General features: G+C 44.1%; 1 protein-coding gene across 1 annotated transcript in view; it reads left to right on the forward strand.

The window, feature by feature from the left end:
- The window catches only part of LOC143984501 (collagenase 3-like), a 65,894-nt gene extending 61,738 nt beyond the window's left edge, over nt 1–4,156 (forward strand). Inside the window, exon 10 of the mRNA XM_077484643.1 lies at nt 3,869–4,156. Coding sequence (XP_077340769.1) covers nt 3,869–3,960 — 92 coding nt within the window. The 3' untranslated portion in view covers nt 3,961–4,156. The remainder of the gene's footprint in view (nt 1–3,868) is intronic.
- Nucleotides 4,157–19,872: the final 15,716 nt, after the last annotated feature.

Genomic DNA, 19,872 nt, shown 5'->3' on the forward strand with positions numbered 1-19,872 from the left:
CCCCATAGGCGATGCTTTACATTTTTTTTACTGGTTATATGTTTTGAGTTACAGAGGAGGTCTAGGGCTAGAATTATTGCTCTAACGTTCGCAGTGATACCTCACATGTGTGGTTTGAACACCGTTTTCATATGTGGGCGGGACTTGCGTATGCGTTCACTTCTGCATGCGAGCACATGTGGACAGGGGCGCTTTAAAAAAAAAAAAAAAATGTTGTTGTTCATTTTACGTTATTTATTTTAGTTTGACATTTTTCCCCCCAAAAATAAATGTTTTGATCACTTTTATTTCTATTACAAGGAATGTAAACATCCCTTGTAATAGGAATATGGCATGACAGGTCCTCTTTACAGTGAGATATGGGGTCAATAAGACCCCACATGTCACCACTAAGCTGGGAAGCCTGAAATAATAAAAAAATAAAAAATAAAAAAAAGATTCTGTCTTTGATCGTATTGGGGAGTCGGTAGAAGCACCGGAGGGCGGCGGGAGAGGGATGTCTATGGCTGGATATTGCAGGGTATCACCGACTATGGCTGGGTATTGCAGGGTATCTCCGAGTATGGCTGGGTATCTCCTAGTATGGCAATTTATGGCAGAGTATTGTCTGGAATTGTACTGCAGAGTATTGTCTGGAATTGTACTGCAGAGTATTGTCTGGAATTGTACTGCAGAGTATTGTCTGGAATTATACTGCAGAGTATTGGCTGGAATTGTACTGCAGAGTATTGGCTGGAATTGTACTGCAGAGTATTGGCGGGTGTTGCAGAGTATTGGCGGGTGTTGCAGAGTATTGGCGGGTGTTGCAGAGTATTGGCGGGTGTTGCAGAGTATTGGCGGGTGTTGCAGAGTATTGGCGGGTGTTGCAGAGTATTTGCGGGTACTGCAGAGTATTTGCGGGTACTGCAGAGTATTTACTGGTACTGCAGAGTATTTACTGGGTACTGCAGAGTAATGGCTGGGTATTGCAGAGTAATGGCAGGGAATTGAGGGGTTAAATTTCAGTGAGCAGCGATGTGGGCACTGCAGATGCAGCCCACAGTGCTGACACCGATCTCTTCCCCCTCCGCTGTACCGATCGGTACAGAGAGGGGGAGGGAGGAACCGGCGTCATAACATGACGCCGGTTTGTTTACAAGTGATCACTCCGTCATTTGACGGAGTGATCACGTGGTAAACGGCCGCGATGAGCAGCCGTTTACCGTGATCCGTGATGCTCCCAAGTGCACGCCCCAGGGGGCGCGCGAGAGCGGAATTCTGGGAGGACGTCATATGACAGCCTCCCAGAGTTAAACAACCGCCCTGTAGCCATCATTCGGCTATGGGCCGGTTGTTAAGTGGTTAATAATAAAAGCAAATAGAACAAACGTAGTCAAAACATAGCCAGAGTTCAGGAACCTGAACAGATGGTCAACATCACAGAGACTCTCTCCTGCATCCCTGTTAAAAGACTTGCTTGGCTTACATCCCTTCTGGCTCCAGATACTGCTTACTGTTTTACTACGCTCACCTCCGGCTCCCTGACATTTGGCTTGTCTGTCTATCCATTCCGGTTCCTGAACCCTGGCTATGTTTTGACTACGCTTGTTCTATATTACTTTTTTTATGAAACAAGTGTGATTTAACTGTACTTCTGTCATGGTTTCTGACAAAAACGCTATGTGTGGCAGAAAAATAACACTGCACATCACCCTGAATACACCATCCCCACCGTGAAACATGTTGATGGCTGCATCATGTTGGGGGGGATGCTTTTCTTTGGCAGGGACAGGGAAGCTGGTCAGAGTTGATGGGAAGATGGATGGAGTCAAGTACAGGGCAATCTCAGAAGAAAACCTGTTAGAGTCTGCAAAAGACTTGAGACTGGGGCAGAGGTTCACCTTCCAGCAGGACAACGACCCTAAACATACAGCCAGATGTACAATGAAATTATTATTATTATTCACGATTTATATAGCGCCAACAGTTTACGCAGCGCTTTACAATTAAATGAAATGGTTGAGATCAAAGAATATTCATGTGTTAGAATGGCCCAGTCAAAGTCCAGACCTAAATCCAGTTGAGAATCTGTGTCAAGACTTGAAAATTATTGGTTACAGATGCTTTCCATCCAATCTGACAGAGCTTGAGCTATTTTTTGCAAAGAAAAATGGGCAAAAATTTCACTCTCTAGATGTGCAAAGTGGGTAGAGATATCCCAAAAAAGACTTGCAGCTGTAATTGCAGTGAAAGTTCTACAAAGTATTGATTCAGGGGGGCTGAATACAAATGCACACCACACTTTTCACAGATTTATTTGTAAAAAGGAATTGAAAACCATTTATCATTTTCCTCCCATTTCACAATTATGTGCCACTTTGTGATGGTCTATCACATATAATCCCAATAAAATACATTTACTTTTTTGATTGTAAAATTACAAAATGTGGAAAATGTTAAGGGATATGAATGCTTCTTCAAGGCACTGTATGTTAACCATGGCAAGGTTTTTGTGTCTGAAGTTGTCTCACTTAAATTTTTATTAGCTTGTTCTGTTCCTCGCGGGATTAAGTACATGTAGTACTTTGTCTCATTTTCCTATGTGCTTCAATAAGATTAGCAGTGAGGTCGGGCAGGGCAGGGCATTCTTCCTCCCTATATGACTGTCTGACAACACAGCTAGCAAGGAGAGGGCTTGTCAACTACAATGTTACAGGCAAGTGCTTGGAGATGGAGAAAAGTGGACATCAAATCAAATCAAATTAGCCATCTTCTTGCTAGCTGGGTTGTCAGAAGCTGTGTAGGGAGTGCTCTGTCTGACCTCACAGCTAACCTTACACAGTATCTAGGAAGAGGTACTGCACATGTACTTTATCCACCAGGGAACAGAACACATTAATAAAAATGGGAGAGAGACCTCTTTAAGCCTTATTTCTTTATTGGAATTGAAAACAAAGGCTGGGTTTACACTATTGCGATTTGGATGCAGGTTTCCCCACATCCAAATCGCATGTCAGGATATTGTGACCGGCTCTCATTGAGAGCTGGCTCACACATCCTTGTAGCGGCTCTGGAGCGAATTGCACGAGTCCTGTGCATCTTCTGGTCCATTTCAGGTCTGAATTCAGCCAAAAATATGGGCCGAAATCGGACCGGAAACCAGTGGCGGCTGGTGCTCAATAATTTGGGGGGGGGGCAGCAAACCAACCCCACCCCCCCTTGGTGGGAGACAAGAATGCCCCCCCTGTAGACGGACATGAATGCAGGGAATGCGGGGAATACCGGGAACACCCCCCTGCCACGGGAGATGGACGGCCTCCTTACCTTAGGATGCAGATATCCTGCCCGGGATGACTCCAATCTCCCCTCCCCTGTCTGAGGCGGGGAGTGCTGGATGGCTGAGCTGGGTGCTGGATGTTGTGCCATAAATGGAGTCTGACTGTGGTGGCTGCTGGATTGGTTGGTCTTCCCCTACTTCTTCTCCGGCCGTGCATCTCCTCCCTCCTCCCCCTTAGCCAATAAAATCGCGTCTCCTTTCGGCCAATCGGAAAATGGTTCTCTCAACCTGCTTCCTGATTGGCTGGGAGGAGAATCAGTGTGGAAATAGCAAATTTTCATTCTCTATTCTCTATTCTCACAAACCTGGTTTGGCTCGGAGCACAGTGCTCTGCACCCCAAGCCCACCCTTTTTTATAGCCTATTGGAGCCTCTGGCTCTAATCATGTGCTAAAAAAAGAAAACATGGGCTATGGTGGCGGCGCCTATGCACCCATAATGGACGGGCATGCCACTGTGACCTTAGTGCATTCAAATTATCTCAAACAAGCATACATTACTGACATTATCCTCAGAATTACAACCTATACTCTCCTATTCTTCTTCCATACAGGTTTCATCTATTTTTACCATCAAACAACACAGATTGAATATGACTCTAGAAGAAATGTTGTCACAAATATCTCAGAAAAATACCCATGTTAATGTCACTTTTATTTTTTTACATATCAATACACAGTACTATATATATATTTAAAAATATGTCTTTGTAATACAGTTCTATAGGATTTTCATAGCCTGTATTAAAACCACTCTTAAGTCTTGTACATACCTGTTGTGTAATGCCTGTTAAGTATTGTGCATTATCTTTATTGATTATACAAAAAAAGAGTTTGTGGAACATACTGTATAATAATTTTTCATAAAATGGGTTAGCTGGACATGTGGAGTACTGTGTAGTCAGGGGCGGAATGACCATTTGGCTCTCGGGCACTGCCCGAGGGCCCCGGGCCACTAGGGGTCCCCATCAGGGTTGCCAGCCTCAGTAAAACCAGGGACAGTATGTAAAAATCTGTGTTTTTTTTTTTACACCTGTCTCTGAAATGTCCCTTACCAACATCCTTTTGGTCTAAAAATCCAGAGATTATAGCTGCCCCACCTCTCCAGTACCTTCTCAGCCAATAGAAACATGTCTGTGTATACTGTGTGATTTATACTGTGTGTGTGTGTATCCCGTGTGGCCCAATAATCTCTGATTGCCTGGGGGCCCCATAATCTTCTATTGCCCGGGGGCCCCATAATCTCCTATTACCCAGGGGCCCTATGAGTTGTCAGTCCGCCCCTGTATGTAGTATAACATTATTACTATAATGGAGTATAATACAGGAAAGTAGGTACACAGGTTCACATTAGAATAAATCAAATTTAAAGCTATGAGTGTGACGTTCACTAAACATTCACTGCTGGTAAATGATCAATGATTTTAATATACTGTATAGTGAAGGAGTCACCATTTTATGAATGTTTGGCCTGAGACAGCAGTGGAATCTGACAAAGGTTCTAACGATTGTTCTCACTATCGAAAACTTTAAAAAAAAATGGCTAGGTTCTTAACTGTTTTCTAAGACTAAATCTGGCCATTCAGAAGAATTGGGCAAATTTTTAGCAGTGGGTTGCTCTACAAATAATTGGCAGATCTTTCGCTAGATGAAATTTTCCTTCCGATTTTCGTATCTTATGCACGGGTCTTAAGTGTTTAAATGCTTACCACTAAAGTCGCTGCTGATGTTTGGATCCCCTGACTCTGGATATCAACCACGTTCCCAGCAATGCTATACTCTCTGACACACCAGAGCTGAAGGGCAAATATTTATTTGTGCAACACAAAGTAAAACAATAAAATGGAAACGCAGTATTAAACACTTAAACAAGTATACATAGTTAGTCTGGTTGAAAAAAAGACACAAATCCATCCAGTTCAACCACAACAACATTGTGTGTGTGTGTGTGTGTGTGTGTTGTGTGTGTGTATATATGTGTGTATATATATATATATATATATATATATATATATATATATATATATACTGTGTATATATATATATAATATGTGTGTATAGACAATGCTATATACACAATCCTATACCCACAGTTGATGCAGAGGAAGGCAAACAACAAGCAAAGCATGATCCAATTTGCTCCAGCAGGGGTAAAAATTCCTTCCTGATCCCTGAAAAGGCAATCAAATGTTCCCTGGATCAACTTTACCTATAAATATTGGTATCCAGTTATACTATGGCAGTTATTTCCGAAAGGCAAATCCACTTTGCACTACAAGTGCACTTAAAATTGCACTGAAATCTGTAAATCTGAGGGGTAGATCTGAAATGAGGGGAAGACCTGCTGATTTTATCATCCAATCATGTGCAAGCTAAAATGCTGTTTTTTATTTTCCTTGCATGTCCCCCTCGGATATACAGTGACTGGACTTCCAAGTGCACTTTCAGTGCTTTCCCAAAAATGAAAAAAAAAAAGTGAAAATTTCTTCATTAGTTTAGGTCGATATGTATTCTTCTACATATTTTTGGTAACATTTTTTTTTTTTTAGCCGGACCGGATTGACATTTATACAGCGATCGGAGATAAAAAAAAATAGCCACTTATTACTGTATAAATTTCATTGGCAGGGAAGGGGTTAGCACTAGAGGGCGATCAAGGGGTTAAATGTGTTCCTTAAGTGTGTTCTAACTGGGGAGGGGGGGTGGGACTGACTAGGGGAGGAGACCGATCTGTCTCCTCTCCCCTGAGAGAACCGGGATTTGTGTGTTACACACACAGATCCTGGATCTCGCGGTCACGAGCAATCGTGTGTGCCCCGCGAACATCACGTGAGGATAAGCTGCAGGTGCGCCTGGAAAACCATCTTAAAGAGCTGATGTACAGCTACAACGGCTCGCGCAGTGGAGCCATCCTGCAGTATAACTGCAGCGGCTGGTCAGGAAGGGGTTAAAGGAGAAGCACAGCCAAAGCTTGTTTGGCTGTACTTCTCCTGTGGATCACAGGAGTGCAGTTCGTTCTGCACTCCTGTGACCCGTTTTCAGCACACAGAGGGCAGAAGCCTGCTGTCAGGTGACGTGACAGAGCCGGTCCAGGCTCAGGCAAGATCATGACAATGAATTTGGGATCCACCCACATGCCTGGAACAACACCTGGCTCAGTCTCTCAGTGAGCCTCTGAGAACCTGAGCCGGCCCCTCCCACCTCCACCACAGCCCAGCTTTCCAGTGAGCGGATAGAGGCAGAGCAAGAGAACCGAGCGAACAGCAGTGTTTGATTGCTCAGTTGTCAGTCTTGGAGCCGGTGGGGACAGATGTAGCATTGGACCAATGCTACATCCACCTAGGTAAGTATGATTAACTGCCTCCCACCCAACGTATAGACAAATGACAGGGGAACGGGGTGGCTCTCGTTCTGGGACAACGTCATATGGCGGATCCAAGTTTTGCCCCAAATGTGTGCCCGCGATTGTTTTTCGGGAATGGTGATATTAATTATGCTTAAAGTGCGACAACAAAAATGAAAGAATCCTTTAAATATAGTGCCTGGGGGGTCCCTTCAATGTGCCTGTAAAGTGGCGCATCTGTAGCATGAAACATGCTGCAATAAAACTGACATTTCTAAAGAAAAGAAAATCCATACCAGACCCTTATCTGAGCACGCAGCCTGGCAGGTCAGAAAAGGGGGGGGCAAGTGAGCCCCCCCTCCTTAACCATACCAGGCCACATGTCCTTAACATGGGAGGGTGCTTTGGGGCACCCTAAAGCACCTTGTCCCCATGTTGATGGGGATAAGGGTCACTTCCCGACAACCCTGGGCTATGGTTGTCAGGGTCTGCTGGTGGGGGACTTATCAGAATCTGGAAGCCCCCTTTCAGAAGGAGGCCCCCAGATCCTGGCCCCTCCCCTATGTGAGTGAGTATCAGGTACATCGTTCCCCTACCCATTCACCAAAAAAGTACCAAAAAATAATAAAAACAAGAGACCAGTTTTTGACAATTCCTTTATTAAAAATAAAAAAATAGTGGCAATCAGGCCACCCACCGACCAGAAAAAAACGAAATAAATAAAAAGAGCTCCCGCCTCCTGGGAGGCCTCCAGCTGAAATTCCTTCTCTGTGCTTTGACATTTCTTATATAGGTATGGGGCCACATCACCCGGTGGCCACAGCACCCGGTGGCACCGCCCCCCTTCTGACATCACAGACTGATGCATGCTGTGCATGTGACGTCAGAAGGAGACAGAGCCACTGGGTGACGTGGACAGTTGTCCCCGCCCCTTACCTATATAAGAAATGTCAAAGCGCAGAGGAGGCATTCAGTGGGAGGCCTCCCAGGGGGCGGGACCATTTTTGATTTTGTTTATTTTTCGGTGGTGTGATTGATGATGGATTTACACCAAAGGACACAATTTTTTTTTACTTTTTAATAAAGGAATTGTCAAAAACTTGTCTCTTGTGTTTATTACTTTTTTACACTTTTTTTTCGGTGAATTGGGTAGTGGTACTATGTACCTGATACTCATTCACATGAGGGGTGGGATCTTGTTTCCGATAAGCCTGGGGGACCCCTTGTCCAGATTCCGTTAAGCCCCTGCCCATGGCCCCTGACAACCACAGCCCAGGGTTGCTGGTAAGAGACCCTTGTCCCCATCAACGTGGGCAGAGCCTTCCCTACTTTAAAGTTCCCACTCCCCATGTTGAAGGCATGTGGCCTGGTATGGTTCAGAAGGCTTGGGGCACTCACTCGCCCCCCTTTCCTGACCTGCCAGGCTGCATGCCCGGATAAGGGTCTGATATGGCTTATGGGGGGACGCCACAACATTTTTAAAACATTTTTGTCTTGGGGTTTCCCTCCAAATCCAGGTCGGTATGGATTGGGGGGAGGGAACCCCACGCTGTTTTTTTGTCTTTAGTTTTTTTAACGGCACTTTGTTTTGTTTTATTGTTTAGCTGTCAGCGGGGAAACCCATTGACAGCTGATGACTCATCGGTTGTCAAAGACACTGCAGCCGGCTTCCCGGTTCTGCTGCTTAACAACCAACTTACATTGCGCCCTGATTGGGCAATGCTTTGCCCAATCAGGGCGCAGAATGCAACATTTTTTTGATACATTGCCTGACCCAATGCGTTTTGTTCTGTCTTTGATGAAGCTAGAGGAATACGGAGAAGGCAGCATCACACAGGTACTTTCTAAAACATACTCTCTATTGAATTGTCCAGCGGGTCCGCCACATCTGACGCTCTTGGATAAATGGTAACAAGACTTTCGGTGGAAATTTACACTCGCTCAAATACAACACATACTAAGATTTGCCTCAGTCTTCAGTTTGTATGAAAATCCAAGAGTCTAATTATAAAATTTTGACTAGATGGTCTCTCACCCCCATCTTTTACACCGATACTATCCTGACACTACTGACCTCTGTTGGCGATGTTTGGGGGTGGGGGGAGAGGAACCTTATTTCACATATTTTGGTCCTGTCCTAAACTGTCCTATTTTTGAACGACAGTCCAAGAAGTGACACAAAAGTTTACGGATTATAAGATCTCTGGTGATCCGGCTTTCTTTCCTTTACATGTGCCCACCATTTCGGCCAAAAGCTATCAAAAATCCAATTTAAGACACCTCCTAAATGCAGCAAAGTCCTGCATTCCGCTTTATTGGAAGAAACAGACACTGCCAACGACGCCGGACTGGCTATGTAAAGTAGATGATATAAGCAAAATGGAAGATCTAGTATTGACTACACAACACCAACAGGAAAAGTATCATATAACTTGGAAACTGTGGAAACAGTTTGTCTTGTCTGCAGAAGGATTGACTCTTCTGGAAAATGGAAGTTAATTTTTAAACACACCTTTTTGAGCACCTGGAAACCAATGATAATTAAGTCCCCTTCCCTTTATATCCCTCCTTGTTTATGACCCCCTTTTTTTTGTGTTTGTTATTTTTGTTTGTTGTTTGAATATAGGAAAATGGATGCGGACAACTTTGAGTCTTGTATTTAAGCTTTTTTCAGAGGGCAGCAAACAGTAATAATTTTTTGATGCCCCTTTTCGATACTTTTGCAGATGCCTGTATGGATATTTATATAATGTTTACATTGTTATCTGATGTGTATATATATACTGGCTGTATTGACATGTTTTTGCCTGTGGTAGGTGTTAATAAAATTTTAATTTGAAAAAAAAAAGAAAAGACGGACTGCATTCTGATCTGTGCATTGGTCCCTCACAGGTATATTTTATGTGTATGGATCAATATGCCTGTCCTAAACCTTTTTTTTTATTATTATTATAAAAAATAGACCTATCCAGCTGCATTGTAAATTATATCAAAAACGGGCAATAGGCCAACAGGCTATACTAAGGGAGGTTACAAAATATTAAAAAGGAGTTCAATGTAATGAAGTATAGCATAATGTACTGAAAAGTGGTATAATATAATGAATGTGGTATAATATTCTATTATTAAAATGACTGTATTATGAGTATATTGTAAGGCAATGTGTACAGAGAATGTGAAATGAAGTGTGTGCTCATTTTCAGAAAAAATAAATAAAAAAAGTAATGTAAGCGAGAATATAAAAAAATCATTCATTTCATGTGTAAACAGCTTTCTGACAGGACATACAGTGATCATCCACTGCTTATTTATTTGGGAAAATTAAATGTTTTCCTCCCTCTGCCATCAATATTCAATGTTACAGACGTAGGAAGATCAGACTGAGAGCTGCTGTTTTTTTTTTGGTATGGTATGCCAACCTGAGAAATTACCCAACACTATAGTATGCATTCATTGCTGCAAAACAAACAAAGATCAGGCTACATCCGATACTAAATAATCGGAACACATTTCCTTGGCTTTACCGAGGTCACAAATAACACATTATCCCCAGAGGTAAGAGGTAATATGGCCTTTCATCATTCACATGTGACTCATTTTATTATAGACAGCTGCTGGAGCAACTTTATACACATAATAAAAGACTTTGTAGTTTATATAAAAGAACCGTTAGTGACACAAACGAAAATGTATAATACGGTTTATAAAAAAAATAAAAATATATATTGGAAGGCTGGCCGCAGGCTAGCCTGATTTTGTAGGAGGAGTCTGAGGGCTTTATATCCCTCCTCCTCCTCCATCAGATCCTTCGTCGGCTCATTTCTGGGTTACTTCCGGTTTGGCTGAGCGGCGGCCGGCCGCAACAGTCTCGTGGCGGTTCCTCTCCCATGCTGACACTGAGCTTCATTGGAGGTGGGGGGAAGCCATCCATGTACCTTCCTAGACTCTTTCCTTGAAAGGGGCAGCACCCGCCCGCTCATCCACATATGTCTCCTGTACTCATACTGGCAGCAGAGAGGGGTTGCTCGCCGTCCATGTTTTCCCAGGGCTCATCCGGCAGCTCTGGGGGGGTATGGGCGCTTCTCTCAGTACGCATGCCAGGCATCATGGGGGGGCAGTCCGTCTGCCCACCCTTCCGCTCCCCCGGGCTCATGCTGGGGGGCGTCTGTCCACCCTCCCGCTTTTCCGCACTCACACTGGGTTCATGAGGGGGGCCGTCCTCCCTCTCCTCCGGGCTCAGGCTGGAGGGGGGTGTCTGTCCACCCTCCTGCTCCTCCGGGCTCATGCTGAGTTCAAGAGGGGGGCCTTCCTTCCACTCCTCCAGGCTCAGGCTGGGGGGGAGGTGTCTGTCCACCCTCCCACTCCTCCAGGCTCAGGCTTTCATTATGGCGGTCATTCAGGAGTCTGGAAAAAAAACATACAGCTCATTTTGCAAGTCTGAGAGCCATACATACCAGTCATCAGAGGGAGGGGGTGTAGCTGTTGTCCGGGAATAGATGTTAGGGGGGTTGTTTGCATCATGACAGGGAACACCAGAATTCTCGGTTACTAGTGTTTTACATGTTTGCTTGCTGTGTCCTGGCATGGCTCTGTGAGCTTGGGGAGCAAGTTCTAGCTACTTTGGGGCTACAGATCTAGGGGAAGAGGGGTGCAGCCAAGCAGGTGGGGGAATTGATGTTTCATGCCTCACGCCATTGTCTGTCATAGCGGTTCTGTCATTAGTGTATTTCTGTCATAGCGGTTCTGTCATTAGCGTGTTCGCCATAGCGGTCCTGTCTTTAGCATGTTCTGTCATAGCAGTTCTGTCATTAGTGTGTTCTGTCATAGCGGTCCTGTCATTAGTGTGTTCTGTCATAGCGGTTCTGTCATGCGTGTTCTGTTATAGCAGTCCTGTCATTAGCGTGTTCTGTCATTAGCGTGTTCTGTCATTAGCGTGTTCTGTCATTAGCGTGTTCTGTCATTAGCGTGTTCTGTCATTAGCGTGTTCTGTCATTAGCGTGTTCTGTCATTAGCGTGTTCTGTCAGTTGTGTGTTCTGTCAGTTGTGTGTTCTGTCAGTTGTGTGTTCTGTCAGTTGTGTGTTCTGTCAGTTGTGTGTTCTGTCAGTTGCGTGTTCTGTCATAGCGGTTCTGTCATAGCAATTCTGTCATTAGCGTGTTCTGTCAACAGCTCGGTCAAGCAGCATGTTCTATCATAACGGGTCTGTCATTAGCATGTTCTATCATAGCTTTCATTCGTAGAATTTCTGTCGTCGTAGCTTTTCATTCGTAGCATTCTGTCGGTTTTTCCTGTTGCAGCTTTTTCTGGCCGCAATTCTCATTCATAGCATTTGATTCGTAGTTTTTTCCAGTCATAAGATTTCTGTCAGCTAGTGCTCACATTTAGGATCTGTCAAGTCTGTGGAGCCATACGGGCTGAGGTTTCGTTTTATTGGATTGTCATCCCACAATCTTCTCACCCGTATAACATACGTCATACAATGCTCACTCATTTCATTACACTTGTATGTCTACCCACTACGGTCTGTGGGTACACTAGGCCTGATGGTTGTTTTGCTACCTGTCTGTTTTTCTGTCGTTGCATTTCGTTCATAGAATTTCTGTTAGCCAGGGCTCACATCCAGGGCCTGTCATGCCTACGGATCCGTACTGGCTGAGATTTAGTTTTTAATTGATTGTCGTCCCACAATCTTCTTGCCCATATACCATACGTCATACGTTGCATGCTTATTTCATTACACTTTTTCGCCTTCCCACCGCGGTCTGTGAGTACACCAGCCCTGAGGGTTTGTTTGCTATCTGTCTCTGTTGTTCTGTCATAGCATTTTCGTTCATAGCATTCATGTCATAGCTTGTCATTCGTAGCATGTCTGTTAGCTAGGGCTCACATCCAGGGTCTGTAATTTCTACGGACCCATACGGGCTGATGTTTTGTTTTTAATTGATTGTCGTCCCACAATCTTCTTGCCCGTATACCATAGGTCATACATGCACGTTCACCATACCTTTACTACTACCCACCACAGTCTGTGGGTACCTCAGCCCTGAGTGTTCATTTTTAATTACCTGTCTTGGCGCTGCAGGTTACTCGGGCTCGCTCACTACATACACTAGGGTTGTGTCAGCATTAGGTTCACATGTTGGTCTTGACATTTCTGCACCTACATTCTCATACTTGTCAGCTACGTAGGGGTGTTGTTGTTTTCGTGGATTAGTTATTTATCCAGAGTGTTCAGAGGGCTTCTACCAAGGATGGGAAGGTTTTATAGGTTCATGTCTCAGGCTTTTGCTGCATATTGCCTCAGCAATATGGCCTCATCTACCAACACTATCAAGTATCTATCAGGTGCCCGTGACCAGCATTTTAGGACCTACAAACTCCTGTCAGTCTGTCCTTTTTTTGCAGCTCACCCTCTCTAAGCCGTCAAGGATATTCAGGGACGTCAGGGATGTTCCCTTTGGCACGGCTACCAGTTACTGGCCATGTTTTCGTGGTGGTGCAGTCTTCCTATCTCTTACCCTTGGTGCAGTTCCCAGTTAGTGCTCTAGGCAGTTCTCTTTTACCACACTTACAACTTCCCCTTCATTAGAATAGATGGATAAGCCAGGGGTTTGTGGTTATATTAGTGTACCACAGTAACGGTGTTGGATTAAAGTATTTGTCCTTCTCTGCAACATTCCTTGGGTATGCTATTTCTCCCTCTCCCCATGCATTCTCTCACTACAAACGGTTTGTTCTCATGTCCAGGTTAAACCCATTTTCTGGATATTTGTCTGGATCAGAGGCAACTTTCGTAGGTCTGCACAGGGTGTCCCTTCTTTATCATCAGGTTCATGGGGGCGCTGGAGATCCTCCGTGTTTAGCAGCCACATACATAAACCCCTTTTCTGTAGTTATCCAGGCATTCGCATTTTATGGACTGATGGTTGTTGCTGGCCATTCTTTGTAGCTTTCACATCACACCTACTTCGTGTCTCTTTTTGCCCTCTTTTAGGCATACTGACCAGCCAGGCCAAGGCACACCTCAAGTCTTAGTAGTTAGGATTAGGGATGAGCTTTATGTTCATGTCGAACTTGAGTTTGACTCGAACATTGGCTGTTTGCCAGTTCGCCGAACAGCGAACAATTTTGGGTGTTCGTGGCAAATTCGAAAGCTGCGCAACAAGCTTTAAAAGTCTATGGGACAAATCAAAAGTGCTAATTTTAAAGGCTTATATGCATGGTATTGTCATAAAAAGTGTTTGGGGACATGGGTCCTGCCCCAGGGGACATATATCAATGCAAAAAAAAGTTTTAAAAATGTCAGTTTTTCCAGGAGCAGTGATTTTAATAATGCTTAAAGTGAAACAATAAAAGTGTAATATTCCTTTAAATTTCGTACCTGAGGGGTGTCTATAGTATGCCTGTAAAGGGGTGCATGTTTCCCGTGTTTAGAACAGCAAACGACATTTCTAAAGGAAAAAAAGTAATTAAAAAAATAATTTAAACTAAGTAATTTAAAACAATTAAAACTACTCATGGCTATAATGAATCGGTCCGACAATACACATAACAGTTCATTGATAAAAACGGCATGGAATTTCCCCACAGGGGAACCCCGAACCACAATTAAAAAAAAAATATGTGGGGGTCCCCCTAAATTCCATACCAGGCCCTTCAGACCCTCATCCGAGCTTGCAATGTGGCAGGCCTCAGGAAAAGAGGGGGGGATGAGAGAGAGCACCCCCCCTCCTGAACTGTACCAGGCCACATGCCCTCAACATTGGGAGGGTGCTTTGGGGTAGCCCCAAAGCACCTTGTCCCCATGTTGATGGGGAGAAAGACCTCATCCCCACAACCCTTGCCCGGTGGTTGTGGGGTCTGCGGGCGGGGGGCTTATCGGAATCTGGAAGCCCCCTTTAACAAGGGGAGCCCAAGATCCCCCATGTGAATTGGTAATGGGGTACAAATGTACCCCTACCATTTCACAAACAAAGTGTCAAAAGGGTTAAAAAAACACAAGAGACAGTTTTTGACAAGTCCTCTATTAATTTCTTTATCTTTCCACTTCTTCTTCCAACTTCTTTCTTCTGGTCTTCCTTCAGTGTTATCCTTCTTCTCCATCTTCTTCTTCCTCCGCTCTTCTCGTCCCACATCTTGCTCCAGCTTCTTCTCCGATCCGTCCGCACGATCCGCCTCAGTGGGAGTCTTCCACCATGAGACGCTTCTGTTCTTCTGACACTTCTTATATAATGGAGGTTGGGGCCACCTAGTGACCCTGCCCCCCTCTGACACACGGGGAAAGCCATAGGGAAGTCCCCGTGCACCAGAGGGGGGGCGGAGGTCACCGGGTGGCCCGCTCTCCGTTATATAACGTATCAGAAGAACAGAAGCGTCACACAGCAGAAGACTCCCACAGAGGCGGATTGTGCGGACAGAGCGGAGAATAAGCCGGAGCAAGATGCGGGACGAGAAGAGCGGAGGATGATGAAGAAGATGAGGAAGAAGAAGATGGAGAAGGATAACACTGAAGGAAGACCAGAAAAAAGAAGATGGAAGAAGAAGTGAAAAAAAAAAGAAATGAATAAAGGACTTGTCAAAAACTGTCTCTTGTGTTTTTTAACCCTTTTGACACTTTTTTCGTGAAATGGTAGGTGTACATTTGTACCCCATTACCAATTCACACGGGGGGACCAGGAAGCCCCCTTGTTAAAGGGGGCTTCCAAATTCCGATAAACCCCCCGCCCGCAGACCCCCACAACCACCGGGCAAGGGTTGTAGGGATGAGGCCCTTCTCCCAATCAACATGGGGACAAGGTGCTTTGGGGCTACATCAAAGCACCCTCCCAATGTTGAGGGCACGTGGCCTGATATGGTTCGGGGGGGGGGGGGGGGGCTCTCTCGTCCCACCCTCTTTTCCTATGGCCTGCCAGGTTGCAAGCTTGGATAAGGGTCTGGTATGGATTTTTGGGGGGACCCCACGCCTTTTTTTTTTTTTTACATTTTGGCACGATGGTCCCCTTAAATTCTTACCGGACCTGAAGGGTCTGGTATGGATTTTGAGGGGGACCCCCGTGCCATATTTTTTTTTAATTTTGGCACGGGGTTCCCCTTAATATCCATACCAGACCTGAAGGGCCTGGTATGGAATTTAGGGGGACCCCCATGCATTTAAAAAAAAAATAATTGGTCAAATTTTGGTATATATATATATATATATATTTATTTATTTAACCACTTCAATACCAGGCACTTTCACCCCTTCCTGCCCAGGCCATTATTCAGCTTTCAGCACTGTCACGCTTTGAATGACAATTGCGTGGTCATGCTTCACTGTAACCATGTGACATTTTTAATGTAATCACTTCTGGGTTTTTTTTTTCTTAGTTTCTGTCAATACATTTTGTAAATAAGTAATTTTTATCCTTCACTGATGGGTGCTGATGAGGTGGTACATATGGGCACTAATTAGGTGGCACTGATGAGGAGGCATGAATATGCCGCACTTATGGGTACTGATAGGTGGCACTGAGATGTGAAACTGATGAGCACTGATAGCCAGCACTGATGGGTGGCACTGATGGGCACTGGTGGGTGGCACTGATGGGCACAGATAGGCAGCACAGGTGGGCACAGATAGGCGACACGGGTAGGCAGCACTGATGGGCATTGATCGGTGGCATTGATGGGCAGCAGTGATAGGTATTGATGTGCAGCAGTGGTGGGGCGATCAAAGGGTTAAGCTTGTGCCTAGGGGATGCTTTCTAACTGTGTGGGGATGTGCTTGTTTACATAGGCAGCCCGACTTTCTGCCTCTCCTCAGAAGGATTGGCGGGTCCCGGTGACATTTCCTCCGCTGGACACACTGATTGGCACCCGCTGTGTCCAATCTCAGTGGGAGCGGGACCCCGTGCACGAAATCATGTACAGTGATTTCACGCTTCTGGGCCGCCCTGCTGCAGTATATCTGCGTGGCACGCTCCAGAAGTGGTTAAGTAAATCATTTTGTTTCGTCATGTTCGTTATGTTAGAATGATTCATTTTTGGAATACATTTCATATAATTAGATTTGTTTTGTATATTTGTTCTGAATCCATTCGTATTTTTGGAAGATATTTTCAGAAGATTGGCTATATTCATTTGAATGTTAATTCGTTAGTTCCGGTTCGAGTTAGACATGTCTGAATGTTGACAAATTTGTAAATTCGTAAATATCCGAATGACTGAAAACCCGTTTAAAATTTTTCAGAATATTCGAAAACCCCCAAGGTACAAATTTTTGAAAATTTTTAAATCTGGAAATTCGGAAATTCTAAATTCGAAAATTATAAAGTTAGGGAATTTGAAAATCCGTAAATGCGAAAATCTGGAAAATGCGAAAATCTGGAGAATCAAAAAATTCGGAAATGCAAAATTCGAAAATCCAAAAATTCGTAAATTCAAAAATTTGTAAAAATTCTAAATGTGAAAATCCGTAAATTTGTCAATGTTTGTAAATTCGAAAATCTGGAAATTCAGAAGTGCAAAATTAAAAAAATTGTAAATTTGAAAATTCGGGAAGTTTAAAAATCTGAAAATGTGAAAATCCATAAATTCGGAAGCTTGAAAATGTGGAAATTTGAAAATCCAAAAATTCGGAAATTGGAAAATTTGTAAATTATAAATTAGAAAATTTGGAAGTTCGGAAGTTCGAAAATCCGAAAATCCAGAAATTCATAAATTAGAAAATTCGGAAATTCAGAAATCTGAAATAATAACTAACTAATAATAACTTAACTATTACTAACTTAAATTATAGGTATTGGAATTTTCTTTTCAAATTTGTCTGTTAGTGAATGTAACAGAGGAATGGAAAGTAATGAATTAATAATAATAAATAATAAAAATGTTTTAATATTATTATTAATTTGTTCCATTCCATTTATTTAGATGCGATATTCGTTATTTTGGATAATTCGTAACCTTGGAAAAATTTGATTTGTTACATTCACTAACAGCCACATTTCAAAGGAAATTCAAATACCTATAATTTAATAGTTAGTTATTGTTAGTTAATATTTCGAATCTCTGGATTTCGAGTTTTCGATTTTCAGAATTTCTAATTTTTGGATTTTTGAATTTCCGAAATTTCTAATTACCGGATTTTCAAATTTCCCAATTTACAGATTTAGGATTTTCAAATTTACGGATTTAGGATTTTCGAATTTTCAAATTTATGCACCACCTGGGTGTGAAAGCACCCATTGTAATGAATGGAAGGCATTTTTCAGGCGCTATAGGGGCCTATTTTTAGCGCTAAAACGCCTAAAAACTGCCTCAGTGTGAAAGGGGTCTAATACTTACCTGAGCCCAATCTTGATCCAGCGATGCTGCAGGACCCTCATTGGCTAAGATGGTAGCACGACCGCCATTGGTTCCCGCTTCTGTCAATCAAATTCAGTGAGCCAATGAGGGAAGAGTGGACTGGACACAGAGAGCTGCGGCTTGGCTTGGGTGCCCCCACGGCAAGCTGCTTGCTGTGGGGGCACTCAACGGGGGGAGGGGCCAGGAGCACCAAAGAGTAACCGAGAAGAGGAGGATCTTGTTTTGCACAGAGCAGGTAAGTATAACATGTTTGTTTTTTTTTTTAACAAAGAAAAAAAGGAGACTTTAGTATCACTTTAAACCCCATGATGGGGTGGGCAGTACCACTGCTGAACGCAACCCCTTCAAGTAAATGGGGTCGCTCCACAGCTTGTTGCCCTGTTGTGGCGGAGTGGTTTGGCCTTTTCATGGTTAACCAATTGCAGCCTGCCCACTATCATATGACAGCCCTCCAGAATGACCACGGGGGCACTCATCGCTGCAATCAGTGGTTTGGTGTGTCAGTCTGACAGGAGGCTCTTTACCACGTGATCAGCCGTGTCCAATCACGGTTGATCATGATGTAACCAGGAAGAACCACTGACCAGCTTTTCCTCACTCGCGTCTGAGCGATGCAAGTAGAGGAGAGCCGGCTCTCCTGACAGGGGGGGGTCTGTGCTGAATGTTTATCAGCGCAACCCCCCCCCCCCAGGATGCCCACCCAGGACCACTAGGATGCTGCCAGAACCACCAGGGATGCCACCACACTGGACCACCAGGTATGCCACTCTATACCACCAGGGAAATGCCAATCAGTGCCCATACCCAATGCCTGCCAGTGCCATCAGTGATGCCTATCAATGCCATCTATCGGTGCGACATATCAGTGCCCATCAGTGCCATGTATCAGTGCCCTGCAGTGCCGCCTATCAGTGTCACCCATAAGTATCCATCAGTGCAGCCTTTCAGTGTCCACCAGTTCCACCCATGAGTGCCCAACAGTGCCGCCTATCAATGCCCATCAGTGCGGCATATCAATGCTACCCATCAGTGCCGCCTACCAGTGCCCATCAGTGCCACCTCATCGGTGCTGCCTCATCAGTGCCCGTCAGTGCTGCCTTATCAGTGCCCATCAGTGAAGGAGCAAACGTACTTATTTACAAAATTTTATAACAGAAACAAAAGAAAACTTTTTTTTTCCATAATTTTTGGTCTTTTTTTATTTGTTTAGGGAAAAAAAACTGCAGAGGTGATCAAATACCACCAAAAGAAAGCGCTATTTGTGGGAACAAAAATTCTGTTTGGGTACAGTGTAGCATGACCACGCAATTGTCATTTATACAGCGACAGCGCTGAAAGCTGAAAATTGGCCTGGGCAGGAAGGGGGAAAGTGCCCGGTATTGAAGTAGTTAAAACAGGCACTGAGAAGGTGACATTGTGTCGCAGCGCCGCATACCAACTGCTCTCTCTGAAAAACAATCCACCACACGTTTGCAGAGGGGGTGACAGCAGCCTAAAACGAGGCCCTGGATCATTTGATCTTTGTGGTCTTCAGGGCTCATTGCAAGGGAGCTCACCCTTTGTATGTTCTCATCATATGCTTGGTTTGAATTGGCCAGGTGTGAGACATGTTTGTGGTTCTCCATGTCTACACCATGTAGGCTGCACTCTGCCCGTCACACTCATTCTCAGCACTTTCTTTCTCCCCTTTCAGCCTTGGAGTAGGAAGTTTATTTTTCTGCACACTAATGAATAAAGACCAAGCCCTGCGTGGTACTTTATGCAACTCCGTACTTCCCACACATGAATCTGCTGAGGGCATATTTACTTTAAGATATCCTTTCAAAAAAAAAAAAAAGGGACGGATGTATAGGTTTTTCTGTCTCACACCACA

Source organism: Lithobates pipiens, unplaced genomic scaffold (assembly GCF_037356315.1).
Source record: "Lithobates pipiens isolate NorthernLeopardFrog02 unplaced genomic scaffold, aLitPip1_a1.2 Scaffold_16, whole genome shotgun sequence".
In the NCBI taxonomy this organism is placed as follows: Eukaryota; Metazoa; Chordata; class Amphibia; order Anura; family Ranidae; genus Lithobates; species Lithobates pipiens.